General features: G+C 37.5%; 1 protein-coding gene across 5 annotated transcripts in view; it reads right to left on the bottom strand.

Annotated features, from left to right (window-relative positions):
• Odr4 (odr-4 GPCR localization factor homolog) overlaps nt 1–19282 on the bottom strand; it is a 33312-nt gene continuing 14030 nt past the window's right edge. For 4 of the 5 annotated variants that reach the window (XM_048431017.3, XM_085688137.2, XM_048431016.3 and 1 more), the window contains 6 exons: nt 18435–18500; nt 14544–14672; nt 13841–13931; nt 10493–10663; nt 2084–2194; nt 1–1521 (listed from right to left, as the gene is read on the bottom strand). In XM_048431017.3, the coding sequence (XP_048286974.1) occupies nt 1454–1521; nt 2084–2194; nt 10493–10663; nt 13841–13931; nt 14544–14672; nt 18435–18500 (636 nt within the window). In that variant the 3' untranslated portion in view covers nt 1–1453. Of the gene's footprint in view, nt 1522–2083; nt 2195–6880; nt 10383–10492; nt 10664–13840; nt 13932–14543; nt 14673–18434; nt 18501–19282 lie in introns of those variants that run through there. The other variant, XM_085688136.2, reaches the window with a different exon arrangement.

The following is a 19282-nucleotide window of genomic DNA, read 5'->3' as shown; positions in this document are numbered from 1 at the left end:
TTGCATAACAATATTTATTCAGTTTTACAATTTCTATAAATACTTCATTATGATTGCTTTATATAAACAAGACTTTAAATTTACAATATTGATCATTTTGTTAATCAACACTTGATTTCAGACCTTGCTTTTGGAGTAATTTTCCTCATTGAAGACTATCCCGTCTCAGTTTCTTTAATGAAGGTCTGTTGGTTCTGAGTTTTGCTTTGCCTGGTTTTTACAGTTCCACTCAAGTCTGAAGGCATTTCCTGCTTCCTTGTGTACACTGCTGCTACTGGGGGTCTACTCTGTATGAGACTGACTTGCCTCTGCTGAAGAGCTTTCTATCCCTTTGGTTTTTTAAACCAATTTTGTGGTTCACTACTTGGATAAATCATGGATTTTATTTTTTTAAAATGTGTTTAAGCTATATTGTTTCTTGAATTTATAAATGTTTTGATAACATGTGTGGCGAACCCTGCCATCTCAAGTGCTGCCTCTCTTTCATTTTCCCCACCTGGTTCTCCTAGACCATCACCCATTCCTTCTCACCTCCCTCCTGCTGCTCTCCCTTCCACTTCACTGATCTCTTCCGCTGTGTCTGCTACTGCTGACCTGCCTGCAGTTTGTCCTCTTCCTTTAAAGAATGAGGTCCTCATTCTAAGGAGCACTACCTGGCTCTCGTCCACATCTATGGCTCTATCCTTTGTTCTCTACATCACCGTTGTGGACTTGGGAGAAATGACTCCAATGACTATTTTCCTATAGTTAATTCTCCTGCTGATTCAGTGTATCTTGTACCCCATAACTTACAATCATGAATGAAAAATACTGTTTGATCATAATTTATGGGAGTCTTGGGTCTAAGTTAGGAGTTTACTAGTTTGTTTCTGCCAGGATCTACACAGAACTGTAGGGTGAGAGCTACAGAACATTAACTGCCCTACCTAGGTCAGCATCTCTGATTCACATTTCTGTTTCTGGTGTGAGGCCAGCAGCATACTGCCATGCTGTTACTAGCGCCTGACACCCAGGAAATCACTGTCCATTTGTATGCTTAAAATAGTATTCATCGCCTCAAACTTAAACCACGTCCATAAACTGTTGTGACTGAGTGCATACTGGAAATGTCCTCTAAGATGAACTGTTCGTAGTTTACATATTTTGATCAATGTGTGATGTCATTCAGTAGGATTAAATTCTAAAATAGCTCACATTTTGACTCTTCTGAAGATAAATAATAGTGATCTGTTACATGCAACTCCATTTAGATGCATAGTTTACTTTTGGAAACCTGGGCCCGATAATAAAAGCAGGGAAAATGAGGCAGCTGGTGATGTCATGTAAGTCAGAAACACATCTAATAGACATTCTCGTAGCGGAGCTTAAATGCAGGCGGGACATTAACATCTTTAGTTTTCATAGCTGATGATCAGTGTGTTCCGGGTGATCAGGAAGCTCTTTGTGCCTCACCCTAATCACTGAAGTAATGGAAGGAGATGCCGGCCGCAAGGACTGCAACTGCAATTGCTGCAATCGCACCTAGAAGTGAAACAAACACAAAACAATGGAAGTGGAATGAGCAGAAGAATGGCTCAGCTGACCCTCAGGCTCTGAAATGCTGGTAACAGATGGGCCTATAGACACTACACACAACAGACGTACACATACTACAAATATGTACCAATATGTACATACGAAAATTTAGAGAAGTCTTAAAGGAAAATACGGTAGTTCATAAAGACTAGACAAAGTGTCTCTGACACATGCACACTAACAGAAAACAGAACAAGTACTTTAGAAAGCTTCTGTAAATATATGTGCGTATGTATGGACATACGCATACGTATAAGTACACAGAGACATACACTTATACACACATACCAATATGTCAGTTGTTTCACACTTAGGTCACACTGAAACACAGATCCGGCTGTAGTGCTTCTCAGTCATTATAACGCACATTTATGGTGTAGCTACTGCCACTTTCATCATACTCAGCAAGTACTGCCTTAATCTAACTGTTGGTGAAATGAAATTAATTCTAGGATAAAAAGAAAACTCAAAACCAATTCATTTTTCAAAATTATAAAAAAGCAAATACCTATGTTTTGCTGAATCTTTGATGCGATTGGAGTTTCATTTGGCTGCTGTGGTTGTTCTTCTCCCGTGTCAGTCAGGGGCGCTTCACTCCTCACAGACGAAGTCACACAAGCTGCAAGAAATCAGAACGAAGCCTACATGAATACAGAACCGCCATTTTAAGTAATATAATAAAGAATATACACAATCAATAGCATTTTCCTCCTACTCACCTATTTTTTTTTAAAGATCTGGATTTTCACTGTAAAAACTGTTTTATTTTATTGTTATGTGCACGTGTATTTGCCCACATGGATGTCTGTGCTCTGAACTGAATCGAGATCCTCATAAGAGCAGCATGTGCTCTTAGCCAGCGTCATCCTTCCTGATCCCTGCTCATCTTTTACATAGCATGAATCTGTTCTTTACTGAATGTAGGTGGGCTAAATGTCACGGGATAGAGATCACCAGAACACGTGACCTACACTGAAGTGAATGACTCCTGTATTCATTCAGTTCTCAAACTAAAATTGGATTACAGAAAGAAAATAAGAGAAAGAACCTACTTGGACTATATTATGTAAAAGGTTTTCTATTTGGCCTAATGCAGAAAGAGATTATTGACTTTTAATCTCTGAAATTTGACATACACCAGGGAAATATGATTAGAAATTCTACCTTACAAACCTCTGAAAGTTAAGGAAGGCAAATACTGTATTACATTTTACAAATCCTAGCAGGGAAAGCATGAAGCTGAAGATTCTAGGTAGTCGACCTAAGGTTTGTAAATTGTTTTTCATATTGTTTTTTAAATGGCAGAAAAATAGCTATTTATCTATCTATCTATCTACTTATTTTTGGTTTTTCAAGACAGGGTTTCTCTGTAGCTTTGGTGCCTGCCCTGGAACTAGCTCTTGTAGACCAGGCTGGCCTCAAATTCACAGAGATCCGCTACTTCTGCCTCCCAAATGCTGGGATTAAAGGCGTGTGCCACCACCGCCCAGCTAGAAAATAATTTTTAAAAGTTGTATTTGTGTGTGTGTGTGTGTGTGTGTGTGTGTGTGTGTGATATGTTGTGGGCATGGGTGGGGGTGCACATGTGCCAAGGTAGGCACATGGGGTCTGAGGACAACTTATAGGAGTTTGTCCTCCTTTAGCCTAGGGCTCCTGAGATGGACCTGATAGTCAGACTTTTACTGAGCCATCTTCCCAGCCCAAATATAAGTTTCTCTTCATTATGCTGGCAATTATTTATATACACTTGCCTATCTAAATTTACTTAACACCAACTGAAACTGTTTGACCTTGTAACATCTTTAGAGATCATACAGGCTAGTGGCTTTTGTTTCTCCTTCCACAGTGCTAAAGAATCCTATGAAAACAAAATCTGCCAGGAAAATCATTATATGAAAATCAGAAGAAAGCAGCATTGTGCAGGCTGTGGCAGGAATGGAGAGTCCTGGAGGAGCCTGGCCAGACTCACACGGACCCCCAGAAGTGGTGGTGTGGTACAGTGCTACAGAATTGCAGAACTATGCTCAAAAGAACTATTTCAAGTCGATCCCTTCATTACCAACAACAGAGTACAGCAGTGTGTGTGTGTGTGTGTGTGTGTGTGTGTGTGTGTGAGAGAGAGAGAGAGAGAGAGAGAGAGAGAGAGAGAGAAACATAAAATAGGACATATTGAAGTGTCTGCTTATATTTAAACACCCTGTGTCTATTTAAAATGGTCTTTGTGTATATATCCCATATACAAGCATAGACACATAAGGATGGCACATAAATGTATTTAATAGGGATCTGTGGCATCAAAATGGAAAAAAAAAAGTGTGTGAGGCTTTTATGTACTTCATTATTTTCCTATCGGTATCAACAGCAAGTGCCATTACCAGCTGAGCCATCTTGCCAGCCACCCAGTAACTGAACTTTTTCAATAGATGAGTTCCTTACAGTCAACAATTTATCCATAAATACACACCATTAGTTGGGTGTGGTGCTGCCACACACCTGACATTTCAGTAGTCAGGAGGCTGAGACAGAGCAAATTTGAAGAAAACAGATCATGCTTTAAAAGGAAGGGCCAGGCACTTGAGATACAGCTAAACGGCAGTGTGACTTTCTGCCATGCACAAGGCTCTGAATTTCATTCCTAGTATCACAGTAAGTAACCAGGATTATTTATTTTTCCTTTAAATTATTAATGCTTCTCAGGCATGTGAGTATGCGTGGAAGTAAGGAGTTCAAGGCCTGCCTGAACCACATAACAAGTCATGTCTCCAAAGATCAAGTATGGGGCAATAGCTCAGTAGTCGGAAGCTTGCCTAACATGCACAAGGCCCTGGATTCAGCCACGGAAAACAATAAGTAAGGGATATTTGGTAACAAAGAATAGCTGGTTCCAGTGCCAGGACAGAACTGACAAAGAAGAGTTTCAGCAAATTTTAAAGGTGTGTCTTCAACTTATTTTTATCTGATAATAGACAAAGTACATCTGAATTATTAAGTTAATGTCTATGATATGACTAACACATCCAAGAAATTTTAAAACCATGGTTATCCTTCAACATTAGTGAGTCATTTTAACAAACAATTTGTTTTTTATCCCTTAAGTCATTTAAAAGTATGTTACTTGAAGATACTTGGCAAAACATTTATTTTTAAACATAGCAACTACTTGACAACTACATTATAGACCATACAGTAACAGTCAAACAAATAGTAATTTCAAAAACTTAGGAATAACACCAGATATTTGGAAAGCTTAATATCCCTAAATGCATAACTCACTTCCACTTCTGAATGTGAACCTATTTTCAGGGGCTCATTGTTTATACAAACCCTGATTTCAGATGCTTCTGGAAATCCAAGTATATTATAAAATATTATGTTCACAATTTAATATTCATGTTTTTATTAATATGCAGAGGAAATTATTTGATAAGTATCCTACCACCCACCATTTATATGTATTACTTTTTAGAAAATATTCCCAAAGGAATCTGGGTCTAGGAAGGCCTTAGACAGGTCCTACAGCTGTAAGTGACAGGCCGAGACTCAAGTCAAATCACACCATAGCTTGCATTATGCATCTAAAAGATAAGCTAAAACTACACACACAATGTCTTCAGGTAAATAAAATAAAAGAAAGAGAAATTGAATATAACCCCAAACAAATAAGAAGTTTAGCTTAAAACCCTTTATATATGCATGAAACTTATAGTTTTATTACCCTATCCCCAAATAGTAAAGAAATATTTTCTATTTAAACTATACAGAGTTACTAAATTAGCCCTTCCAATTCAACAAATTCTGAGTGAGGCAAAGCTGACATAATTCTAGATAATAATTTTTATTCTTGGCTACCTCAGACCAGTGTTCAGCTCCTAAAATGCCTGGTCACGTCTACTTCATTCTTTATTCAATATCAGCTTAAAGTCAAGAAATGTCCCTGAGTCCCACACAGAGAGAACGCATCTACCATGTACCTAGTAATCTGTCCACTTTTCTATTACAGACCTAATCGTCTTCACAACAGTCTAGGTCTTTGTACATTCTACTGTACTGCAAGATTCTTGAGAAGTACTACTATATTCTCTCTTTAAAATTCTAATGTTCAATAAAGTATAGGCAATCAATACATAATAAATTCTTAGCTTGATTATAATTCATATGTCTCAAAGGGTTTTACACTGAATGGTAATATTGCCACTGCATTACTCATTCCACAGAAAAATATGCACATCTAGAAAGTCATTGTTTCCTATCAGTGTAGTTTCTATACTACATATTCTATAACTGAGTATCCACACCCAACTTTCAAACTCCTCTTGTGTTCCCTTTGTTACTGTAATAAATAACATTCAGGTAACCCATCTGGGATGGTAAGCATTGCTGGTCAACCTGACAGTATCTAGAATGCTAGGAGACAAACCTCCAAGCGCACACACGAGGAATGACCTCAATTCAGTCACCTAGGATGGAAAGACTTACTGTAAACATGGGTGGTACTATCCCCTGAGCTTGTACCCTGGACTGCAGGAAAAGTAGAGAGCTAGCTGAGCGTCCATTCACTGTTCTTTGCTTCCAGACTGCAGACACCATGTGACCAGCTCTCTCAAACGCCTGCCACTGTGACTCCCCCCAGGACAGACTGCACTCCTGAGCTGTACGCCACAGTAAGTCCTGTCTCCCTTTACTTGCTTGCCAGGCATTTTAACCAAGATGTCGTCTTCACCTTACACTGCCAGAGTAAGAAAAAAGATAAACAGGAAGAAAATCAAAATGCAGTGAGGTATAAAACTACATTTCCAGTTGGGAATGGTGGCTAACACCTTTAATCTCAGCACTTGGGAGGCAGAGATGGGTGTATCTCCATGAGTTCAAGGCCAGCCTGGTCTACAAAGTGACGTCCAGGACAGCCAGAGCTACAAAGAGAAACCCTGTCTCGAAAAACCAAAACAAGAAAAAAAGAAAAAACAAAAACAAAAATAAACTACCCCCCCAAAAAACACACCACCTCCAATAACAACAGCAAAAAAAAAAACAAACAAACTCTAAATTCCCAAGCTACACTTATAAAAGTTAAAACCTACAAAAGCAGATACATGAATTACTATTTACATGCTACCTAGGACTACTCAGTTTTTAACGAGGGATTAAGTACAATTTTATCATGAGTATTTAAGATATTTTATATTCCTTGGATCATGATATTAATATTTAACAATGCTAAAACAAAAGATAAAATATGGCCCACGGGGCAAGCACTTAATTCTGATATTAAATAAAGTGTATTGTTTTGAGGTCTAAAAGTCATTTCTTTTCTTTTTGTTTCTCAAAACAGGGCTTCTCTGTGTAGTCACCACAGTGAAAAATAAAGGCAATAATGAGAGAGAACATTAGAACACTAAAACTGGATGTCTCTTCCCACCTTTAAGGAGTAGGAACGGAAATCAAGGTCTTATTTCGTCATCTAGACTGGCAGGCTCAGGACGAAGACAAGACTCAGTGGCCTTGGTGTTTGCACACCCTCACCCTGCTACACACAGGGAGGGCATGGTAATGAGAAAAACACCAGCACCCTTGAGTCGAGACTGACCATCTGACAGCAAGGGTAGATGACCACTGACTGCACTGACCCTTGTTATACAATACACTTGCTAAAGAGAAGGAAGACAGAACTTTAGGAACCTAATCTACTGTCTACTCAGAGTACTGGCTCTCAAGAAAAAAAAAATACAGTTTAAAGATAGAAAAAGAAAAGCCTTGTAGATCATATACTTACGATACGTATTGCCTATGTTTGCAACTTTTGTTGTACTGTTCTACCTGAGAAGTTCCAGGCTGGCCTGGAATTCCCTGTGTAGTTCGGGCTGGCAGTTCCCTGCCTCAGCCTCCTGAGTGCTAGGACTTAGGGACTAGCACTTAAATCTTCCACCACGCCTGGGGAAAAAAAATTTTTTTCTTATTGAATCACCAATGAAGTAACTGTAGACCCTAGCATTCTGATCATTATTCTTAAGTAGTCCCTAGGTACTCTGAGGATCTTACTATATTCTCTAACATCAGTCTATCTTTTAAATCAGAGTAGAGGATATTGTTTTGTTTTGGTTTGTTTGGTTTAGACAACAGAAATCTTGTTTTCTCATTTTGTGGGCTAGAAGCTGAATATCAGGGTATGAATACTTTTGATGTCTTCTAAATACACCCTCCTCGGCTTGCAGATAACTGCTGCTTTCCTTTGTCCTCGCTGGTCTTTCCTTGCTGTACAATCTTTTTTTGTACCCTCTATATGTGTCAGTGTCCTCCTGTCCTAAGGATGCTGGCACAATTTGGTTAGGGCCTATGCTAATGATATCATTTAACAAAATCAGATTTTAAATACCCCCAAATACAGTCATAATCTAAAGTACTTGAAGTTAAAGCATCAATCAACATATTGGAGATGATGGGTATACAATTCTACTCATTCTGGTAATTAATTTTTAGGATGATCTAGTAGATACTATTTGGTAATGGTAATAAACAAATGTAATTTGTATTATGATAAAGAAATTTTATTTCTTTAAATCACTAACCTGTTGAAAGATACAAGATTTGTGTATTTGTGTATTTCCTAGCAAATACACAAATATTTTCAAGATGTTTATAGACCTTCTGAGCCAATATAAACTTTAAGAGTTTTGGTCATCACAGGTTAGAAATTCCTAATCTAGAAGAAGGAAAATAGGTAGAAAACAAAACAAAACAAAAAATATTGTTCAGAAACTATACCAAAGAGAATAAAGTGTGTGGGACTATTTGGCTCTAAAATATTTAGAACATTAAATTTAGAAATTTGAAGCATGAATGCAGCCAAGAAGCAATGTAAGTGTTTTATGGATCCATATTCTTGAACAAAGTTTAGTTATAGGAAGGCTGACTGCTACCCAGAATAAAGAAGAATAGAATCTGTGTACCCCTCTTCTTGGGATACAGATCTATGTATTAAAAAGAAAAGATGAATTACAGAAACTCTATTGATACACTCACATTTCTGAGATTCATTTTGGACCCAGCAGTTCTCACCCTGTGGATGCATATCAGACACCCTGCATATTAAACTGTTACAAAACTACAGTTATGAAGTAGCAACAAAATAATGTTAAGGTTGGGGTCACCACAACAAGAGGACTGCATTAAAGATAACAGCACTAGAAAGGTTAGAGACCACTAATTTAGGTTATGGTTAACAGAATGGCTCAAGAAACATCATTAGGTACTAGAAACCAGGAAGTGAACACAACAAAATCTTCCTTCTCCCCATGAGAGTTCTGCTGTCAATGGACACAATGTAGCCTCACAAGGGAAGAGAGTTACAGTAAGGGACTATTTGGATCAAGTGGGCCTGTAGGCATGTCTGTGACTGTCTAGACTGCCTGAGCTGATGTAAGAAGACCAGGCTGAAGGTGCCCTCTCCTGGTATGGAGCCCTGAATTACAAAGTAGAGAAAGCTAGTTGAGACTAAGCACACATGCATACATTACTCTGCTCTTGCCTATGGAGGAGACAGGACCAACTTCTGTCACGATGATAAACTGTAAACTATGAGCTAATATAAACCCACCTTACTGCTAAGTTGTTTTCAGTCAGAGTATATAATTGCAGCAACAGAGATGAAGTAAAACATCATCATTGGAAGTAAAGGGATTTTAATGAACATCAAACATTCGGCATTCTCATTTTTACCAGATCATTTCTTGGGGAAAAAAATGTCTCTCTCTCTGGAAAATTTACATAGACTACGTAGCCTCAAATTCCTAGGCTCAAGAGAGCCTATCATTTCACATTTTAGCCTCTTGGATAGCTGTAATGGCACAGAGTCCTCTGGCTCCACTATACTTTCTGTTTTAAAATTTTTTCTTTCTAAAGACTTATTTTTATATATATGAGTGTTTTGCCTGCTTAAATGACACATGGCTTTACCAAAATGAACCCTATACTCTCCCCTGATGGGGACTGGGAATTAATGAAACAGAATTGAATAAGAAGAAAAAGAATTTTTAAAATTATTATTCATATTTAATAAACATTCATATTCAAAAGTAACCCAGACACTTTCTACCAAACCACAAACTTCTAAAATAAGCTGTTCTTTACTCAGTACCTACTATTTACAAATAATTTTATTACATAATATTTAGAAATATCTATTTGGACATTTCTTTACATATACATTTTTATATCTTATACTTATTGAAAAATAAAACTAAAAGGCAAATCAAATAAAATCTCCCAAAGGTCAGGTCAAATGAGCAAACAAAGGCTAGCGGAATCACTGGGCGACACAACTGGACAGTATCAAGGCTATGCTCTACCCAAGCCATCTTTATATGATTTCTTCAGCTGCCCACCTTACTTTAGTGTCCCCCTTATACAACAAGAACATAAAAAAATGACAAATTAAACAGGGAAAATTATCTAAAATGGTTTAAGAAAAACTTTTCTCATGTTGAAATAAATTCTTGAAAGCTACATATTTCCACACATTTAAAGCCGAATTTGTCTCATGAAGATTCACTTGCTAGGCTCAAAAAACACTCCATGTGTTTGGGTAGTTTCCAAAGAAAATGCTCATTGTATGTTTTTATGTGTAGAGATCTGTCATATGTTTGTGTTTGTAAACACTCAGTTAATAATCTGAAGTATTGCCAGGTGGTGGTGGTACACGTCTTTAATTCCACCACTCGGGAGGCAGAGGCAGACGGATCTCTCTGTGAGTTCGAGGCCAGACTGGTCAATAGAGCGAGTTCCAGGACAGGTTCCAAAGCTACAGAGAAACCCTGTCTCAAAAAACAAACAAAAAAATAATTTGAAGTATCAAACAGAATTAGCTTTAAGAAAACAGGAAGGCATGGTGAATTTAGATGAGGTCTAAGCAGATTTTAATTACCTGTGTTTACTTCCTCTGCAATTTCCAAGTCTTCTACTTGAATCTCATGATCTAACATCTCTGAAAAATGGTCTCTGATTTCTTCAGCCGATTCATCACCAAATTTATAATCACATAACCTTATAGCGGATCCAGGAAGGGGAATGAAAACTCGGTGAGGAAGTTCATAATCTAAAAAGAATATTACATTATCAATATTTAGATATATCAGCTATTGGTATTAATAAATATTTACTTCAAAAAACATAAAAACACCTGTTTGAAATAAAAATGACTTTGAACTTTCTAGTTGATGAAACTGCTTCTATCGAGTTCTGTCTTTCCTCAATTTCCCTTGCTTCTTCAAAAGAACCTAGATAATACACCTATGAAACATACAACCCTCCTTGCCTTTAATGTAGAGATGTTGCTAATCACATGTTATCATAAGACCCACTGTGTGCTACGATGGAACACTCAGTCAACTTTGTAACTCTCCTATAGATTGCTGACTTTCTTGTTTTAACCTTGCAAGTATTGTGATTTTTTTATTGCTTTTTCTTCATTAATGAATGTTTGAGGTCAATGCAAGAGCCTTCTCTGATTTTGCCTCCCCAACACTGAATAGAAGCCCATGCCACAACATCTGGCTTTGTTCTTGGGACTGAACTCAGGGCCTCATGCTTGGAGCAAGCACTTTTTCTCAGTGAACATCTCCCCAGAATCCATGTTTCCCATTTCTTTGGATACTTGCAAACTAGACTATACACCTCTAAAAAAAGTTACTAGCTACATAAATATAACTGCTGGTTAACTCAAAATGTGACTCTAACAAACTAACACAGAAGTAGACATTTTTGTAAATAGTAATCACGTCTGCATCAGATATGATTAAAAAGTTATCAATGTAAAGATCAAGCAGAAAATTGGGGTCATTCTATTTGTAACCTACACTTCCTCTTCAAGAAACTAGGATTACTTTATATAATTATAACAGAAGATGCTAAAGTATTCCTTAAGTGTCATGGGAAATTCGGTGACATAAACTACATGATTCTTCCACTTTCAGTGTATGATCTCATTTGTGTAGAACTGGAAGAATAATTTTACTCTTTGACCACACTGCCTCCTACTGTTAGAATTACATAACAGCAGTTTGTACCACAGCATGCAAAATTAGGATGATGGTATATTTTGAACCAAACATACTTGAATATTAAGTCAAAAATTTGAAAATGGTTATAATATTCATGGATAACTGACACGTAAAATCTTAAGCACACTTCAAATTTGGATTCTATGTTTGCCCAACTAAAGAATGTTACAAAAACTGAATGTCAAAGAGTTAATTGCAATGCATATAAGTACTTATTAAAGAAGAAAATCAAAACAAAACATTTAGAATTAGAAATTCACCCACTAGCAGAAAAGAAGGAATGGAGACACAAAGGTATATTTTCCAAAGCATACTTAATATATGTTTTGGGTACGAAACTATTTTAATACAAATCACTAAGATGTAAAACATAAACTATTTATGTTTCCCCAGAGATGGAATTCAACCATCAGGAACCTAATCAAGTCTGCTAGAGAAATATCTAGGAAATATAAAACATAACAGTGTACAAACAGTACCTTAGAAAACCCACTACACAGCAAACACTAATAAGTTAATATTTGAGTACACCTATGGTGACTTGAAACCTACAACACCAACGAAATCTTAAAGTCAAACTGCTGACACTGTTCACTCTGGAAAAGTAGTTCAATTAGAGGCAATTATTTAAAAAATCCTCTCTGAGAGGGGAGACAGGATGCAGCTATATAAAGAATCAAAGAGGAATAATGGAATAGAAAGGTTATATGGGGCAGGAATGGAAGGGGGAAGAGGAGGGAATACAGGAAAGGATAACACACACAAAAGACATCATATGAAAACCCAGTACTGTAGATGCTTCCTAAAGTATTTACATGCTCACATATAAAAAGTTTGGGCAATGGTGCCTCTGCAAATAAAAAGTCTGGTGCTGGGAATGGGTTGCTTCTTTTGGAGTTACTGGCGAGGAACATCCCAGAAATCCCTAAACAGCAGAGGCTTTTGCTGGTATTCTTGTCTGCTCACCATGACCTCACTGTCAGACCTTATTGCTGAGAGCATGAAGAAATCAAGCAGGTGCTCATATGAAAGCCTCATTCTTACAGACCAGATTTCACAGTACTAGAAGATGGTTTGCATGCTACTCGATGAAAAAAAAGAAATCAATCTTACTCTGCTGTGAACGCTGCTAGCTACAGTGACAACTGGCTTGGTAAGGCATGTCGACTAGTGCCAAAGGCACTGAGTCATGTGGGGAACCAACCAGCTTCAGACTGGACTTAAAGCTTACTCCAGTTTGGAGCTCACATCTGGCACTGTTGACAGGGCCAAGAACCTCTGGCTGGCTAGGACAGAGGCCCTAGATGACTACTCTATATGCTGTTGAACCGGCATCACATTAAACGAACCCCTACTGACTTATTGTTATACCAATAGATTAGTGTATCTCTCAACCCTCATCAGAGAAGTCTCTTTTGTAATAAATGGCAATTATCACAGAGACCCACAACCAGTTGTGGTACTGAGAAGGAGAGATTGCAGAACGCTCAGGCCTACGTGAGGCATCTGTATCACACACAACCCTGCCCAAGGCTCTTATTGCAGAAGAGGGGCAGAAAGACTGTAAGAGCCAAAGATGGTAGACGACTATAAAGAAACAGTGCTTTCCGGACATATAGGGCAGCCGCACAGATGAACACAGAGCAACTGTGACAGCATGCACAAGATCAGCACAAACTCAAACACAGAGAAGGGAAGCGAGCTAAGGGGGCTCTTGCAATTGATAGCTGCTGAGAGCAAAGTCAGTCTTCTCAAAGGTGTGGCCCCTAGAAGATTAAGTAGGCTCCAGTGCAAGACAAGACATCCAAAAATACATGGGCAGCACAAACTAGCCTCGTGTGTTTAAAAAAAAAACAACAAACGAATAAATCTGGAGGGTAAGGAGGACCCGGGAGGGGTGATAGAGGGAGTGAACACAGTGTAAACACATTGTAAGAAATGCTCAAAGGACTCATTTTTAAAAGGAGGAGAAAAGGATGCAGGACATTAAAACAGTTTTCCTTGGAACTGCTAAATATTGATAGCTTTGCTAACAGAAAATGTTCAAAACACAATGGTGGAGGAGGGAGAACTGAAAAGATTTTACTCAGCAATAAAAGTCAAAAAATAACTTACTATTATAAAACATGCTATAGAAGATGACATACATGTTAAATCTTGATTATCTTACTGTATGAAACAGAACAAACACAAAAAAGTACTTATAGTCATACTTTTTTTTTCTGGAGTTTCATTCAAAAGCAGGTCCTCAAAAAGTATTTCACAGCGATCAGCAACTGTGTTCAAAATATCTCTCTTCACTGCCTATGGGGAAAACACAGTAAGAAATAAAATAAGTGAAAGTTGAATCATTTCATTACAAAAAAAAAAATCCTCATGATTTGCTTTCGGGGACAAGAATGTCCACTCAATAACTGGCACGTTCTTCTACTTGTTCTTCTCATACACTCAGCATAACTATTACTATTAACACAGTTGTAGTTTAATTATACACCTATGTAACCCACATTTAAATAGTAAATTAAAGTCAAATAAAGAATTAAAGTTTGTATATAAACAAAATTTTCCAATATTCTAAATCAAAAATCAGAAAATGTAATATGATATAAATGCTGGTCATCATTTTTTTTTTTTTGGACTCTGAAACATTACCTAAGAAGTCTTTCTGTGAATACTTCTATTAAGAAACTGAACTCCCCTCAAAAGAAATTATTTCAAAAGTACTGATATATTACAAGAGTGGAATACTTATTAAATCCATATAGATAGTCTACACATAAAAATCTTGAAAGTGATTAGAACTTCATTAATTAAAATCAAATTAATAATCATAAAATTAAGATAAAAAGAAAGCAAACTTCTAGGATTTAATATTGTGTTAAGTTATTTTCATTTTTTCATGGCAGTTACTCTTACCTGCACGGCATCTTTAACCTTAGGTCTGCTGCTGTGGATGAAAGCTCGACATTTCACATCCCCCCGGAGGTTTACAGAGCCACTACAGATCTGGACTGTGGCTGTGGATCTGTGGTCTGAGCTCAGGGGCTGAAGACAAAATTGTAGTCCATTATTAGTCCTAATAGTCCTAACATGATTCATTACAGGAGACATTTAACTATTATGTAGGCATTTTATAGAAAAGGAAGGATTTCTTGTCTAAGTAAGCACTTGAAAATATTCTCCATAAATGATTAAAAGTTCTTCATATGTCTCTTTATAAATGATATATTTTCTAGGCATTCTTAACATAGAAAACCAACTACATCTTAATGTTTATTCACTTACATGAATATTTAAAATACTAGTACTTAAGATATCTCCTAAAATACATTATTTATAGATTCCTTAGGAAAGTATTATGAAGATAAAAAGATGCATAAAGAAGGCATGCTGCAGTAGGAGACACAAGCCATGGGATACAAGAAAGCCACAGAAAATAACAAACTAGGACACCATAAACATGGTAAAATTCTAAACCAATGCGTAGACACACATTTATTGCTATGTTTTCCTCAGGTAAGACCCTAACGTCATCTAGAATGTCACCAGGAAATAATATTATGTTTCATAGGGTGACATGGCTGCTTTCATTTCACGCCCCACTGTCTCCAATCTACACAGTACTCAATACTTCTTGTTTTTCAGATGCTGCAGACATTTAAATGTTTATTATTATTTCATGCAAATGTTTTGCCTGGAACACATGCCTGTGTACATGTGTGTGCAATACTGAGGAAGCTAGGAGTGGGTGTCAGATCCTCTGGAACTAGTATAGATGGATGGTTGTGAGCTTCCACGGGGATTCTGGGAACTAACTCTGGGTCTTCTGCAAGAACATCAAGTGCCATCAACCCATCCCAGCTCAGACAGTTTAAATCTGATTGGCTAAGTGCCAAAGCAAGGACAGCATGATAACACTGAAAGGACTTCACGATCATGATGAAAAAAAAATAGGATTAAAACAAAACAAAGTATCAGTCCATCAGTCCCAGTCTCTTGAATTCAAATGTCGATCATGCTTGCCGTGTCTGGGAAATGTCGTTTCCTTGAAGTCATCTACCCGTGGCTCTAACAATCGTTGCACATCCTCTTCTGTATAGATCTGAGCCTTGTGAGGGTGTGACAAAGACACCTTATTTAGGAGCGAGTGCTCCAAAGTCTCTTGCTCTCTCAACACTGGACAACTGCGGGTCTCTGAGTTAAATGCCATCTACTGGGAGAAGCTCTTCTAATGAGGGTACAGACATATGCTATTAGAAATCATTTTGTTGCTGTGTTGACTTAGCAGAATAACTGTAGTACCTTGTCCCCTAGGGCCAATGACCTATCTAGTCTCAGGTTCCTGGTCTCATTAATGATAATAGGTATGGTTCCATCTTATGAAGGAAGCCTTAAAGCCATTTTTTTGTTGTTGGTTTTTTTTCTTTTGTTTTTTTTGTTTGTTTGTTTTTGTTTTTGTTTTTCGAGACAGGGTTTCTCTGTAGCTTTGGAGTCTGTCCTGGTACTAGCTCTTGTAGACCAGGCTGGCTTCAAACTCACAGAGATCCACCTCCCTCTGCCTCCTGAGTGCTGGGATTAAAGGCGTGCACCACTGCCCGGCCTTAAAACCAATTTTTTAAAAAAGTGGCTGAACAAGCGAGCACATCTTACAAGCAAGTCATTATTGCAGCGCATGGGATTTACAGCACGAGGAGATTTATGATTACTTTTCTCCTCCAGTAGCATAAATAGCACAAGGCAGGAGCCTTCAAAGAGGCTGTCATAGCATGCCTAAGATCTGAACATACTCAGGCCAAACGAAACACCAGTATAGTGCAGAGGAAGTGAGCACAAGTCCCACCTCTAGCCAAAAAGCTATTTGCATTGATAGCTGCTGGAAGAGGAAAAATCAGTTTTCTTCAGTGGAATGACACTGGGTATATCAAACACACTCCACGACAGTGCCCATGCTCAGATGGCCGACATCATAAGGATTTAATTTAATTATATGTGTGTGGGTGTTTTGCTTGTATGTATGTTTGTGCGCCACATGGAAGCCTGGTGCCCTTGGAGAGGGTGTTGAATTCCCTAGAGTTACCAGACAGTTGTGAACCTCCACGTTGGTGCTGGGAATTGAACTTTCTTGATCTTGATCTGCTGTAAGAGCAGCCAGTGCTCCTAACTCCTGAGCCATCTCTCCAGTCCGAGACTCCATGGATTTTGTTTGTGTGCTTGTTTGCTTGCTACTTTACACTTTTTTTGGTTTCTTGAGACAAGATTTCTCTGTGTAGTTCTGGCTGTCCTACAACTCACTTTGTAAATCAGGCTGGCCTTGAACTCACACAGACCTGCCTGCCTCTGTCTCCTGAGCATTGGGACTAAAGGCGTGCATACCTGGCTATTTTAAACTTTTAGGAGAGAGGAAAATTGTGAATTTGTGAGGGAACAGATCTGGAAAGTGTTGAGGTAGGGAAAGAACATGATCAAAATACACTGCATGAAATTCTCAAAGAATAAATAAAAAACAAATAAATTTTAAAAATACCATCAGTAACATCAAAAACCAGTTCTAAGAATGTAATTTATGTTGGGTTGTAGTGACGCATGCCTTTAGTCCCAGCACTTAGGAGGCAGGGGCAGGCAGATCTCAGTGAATTTGAGGCCAGCCTGGTCTATAGAATGAGTTCCACGACAGTCAGGGCTAAACAGAGAAACCCCACCTCGAATCCCTCACCCCCAAAAGGTAAGTAAGTCCAGTAAAAATACAAGACAAAAAATGTACTGCTAAGTACTATGAAAAAAAAAAAAAAAAACCACTGGAAACTAGGGTGAGAAGCTTAAATCCAATCCCAAACTTAGCAATGCTTTATAGTTAAACAAAGAGACAACTGGGAAAGCAGCTTTATGAACCAAATTACCTCCACTCTCTCTTAGTTAAAAAACTGAAAATTCTGGTACTATTTCTGAGTTTCAAACTCTAGAATAATATTGAAACGAAATTTCTTATACTTCCTATAATCATGGCCTGTTCTTCAAGGCAGTATTAAAGTGGACAGCATTTAGAAGTAATTAGTAGTTTTAATTTAAGTGATTTTTATTTGATTCGGTTTCTTCAACAGACCCAATTTTTAAAAAATTGAATTTTCATACAGATGTATAATTTTAAAATATCATACAGAAAAAAAAATGAAACTTGCAAAATAATACTCTGGAGATGTTTTAGATTTATTTCATGTGTATGAATGTTTTGCCCACATGTATGTCTGTGCACCATGTGTTTATACAGTGTACTTGGAGGTCAGAGGAGGTAATTGATGAACTGGAGTTACGGATGGTTGTGAGCCACCATGTGAGTGCTGGGAATCAAACCCATAATCTCTGCGAGAACAACAAATGCTGTGAAACACCGAGCCATTGCGCCAGACCCCTTTGGAGATTTTTTTTTTTATCAAATTAGAGTTTAAAATGAATATATACCTCAAATTAAGTATATGACAATTCTCCATATACCAACACACATCTTCTTTGAAAAGTTTTTAAGAATTCTAAGTTTAATAATGAAATCAACAGCTCAATATATTTAAATACATATGTACACAAGCTTTTAAAACAGGTATTTACATGGAAACACTTTAATAGCCTTGAGACAAAAGGCTCAAAATGGTTAAACCAGAGCAATGCTTCTTGGCAGTAACCTTCTTATAACTGAATGCTTTATATAGTTTCATATCTTGCTATATTTTTTAATTAATACAATTATATTCCTAATTTTTCAATATGATAGGTGAAATAATTTATTTTTAAATAAGTGGATTTAAAAATATTTACCAACTGTGTTAACACTCGGACATCAAAAGAATGAGCAGTTGCTTGAGTATTTCCTCTGGATTTTTTCTAAAAAATATAAAAGCCAGACTGTTAAGGTTGTATACGAAAAATAAAGGATAATTTAGAAAATATTTTACTTTTTCTAAATACCAAGGAGAAAATAAAATCTTAATTACTTTAATTTTGGTTTTGTACAGACACACTGTATTGTAAACCCCAAATTAACCAATTAGTCTCTTAAAATTATTCCCTACTTTAATTCCTTCAGACTTGAGATCAGTAAATTATTTTCTGCAGGTCAAATTTACATTGCCACCTTACTCTGTAAATGAGCATTTCCTGGAACAGTCAAGATCATTCATTTATATTACCATCTGTTGACCGAGGTTTCTGTACTGCCTGGTCCTGCAGTTGTTCAGTCCCAAAGAAACACACAGAGGCTTACATTAATTATAAACTGTTGGCCTATTAGCTCAGGCCTCTTATTAACTAATTCTTACATCTTAAATTAGCCCATTATTCTTGTCTATGTCAGTCACATGGCTTGGTACCTTTTATCAGTGAGGCATTCTCCTCTTGCTTGGTACCTTTTATCAGTGAGGCATTCTCCTCTTGCTTGCTCTGTATGTAGCTTCCTCTATGACAACTGCAGATGGACTCTTTCCTCTTCCCAGAATTCTCCTATTCTTGTCACCCCACCTCTACTTCCTGCCCGGTCGTCCTGCCTATACTTCCTGCCTGACTACTGGCCAACCAGCGTTTTATTAAAACAATACAATATAAGTGACAGGGTACAAGACTATTGTCCCACAGCAACCATCTGTGATGTCTTTAGTGGGACAACAGGA

The sequence above is a fragment of the Myodes glareolus genome, chromosome 5 (assembly GCF_982192425.1).
Source record: "Myodes glareolus chromosome 5, mMyoGla1.1, whole genome shotgun sequence".
Classification (NCBI taxonomy): domain Eukaryota; kingdom Metazoa; phylum Chordata; class Mammalia; order Rodentia; family Cricetidae; genus Myodes; species Myodes glareolus.
The sequence above is the reverse complement of the archived record's forward strand: the minus strand, read 5'-3'. Positions and strand labels throughout refer to the sequence as shown.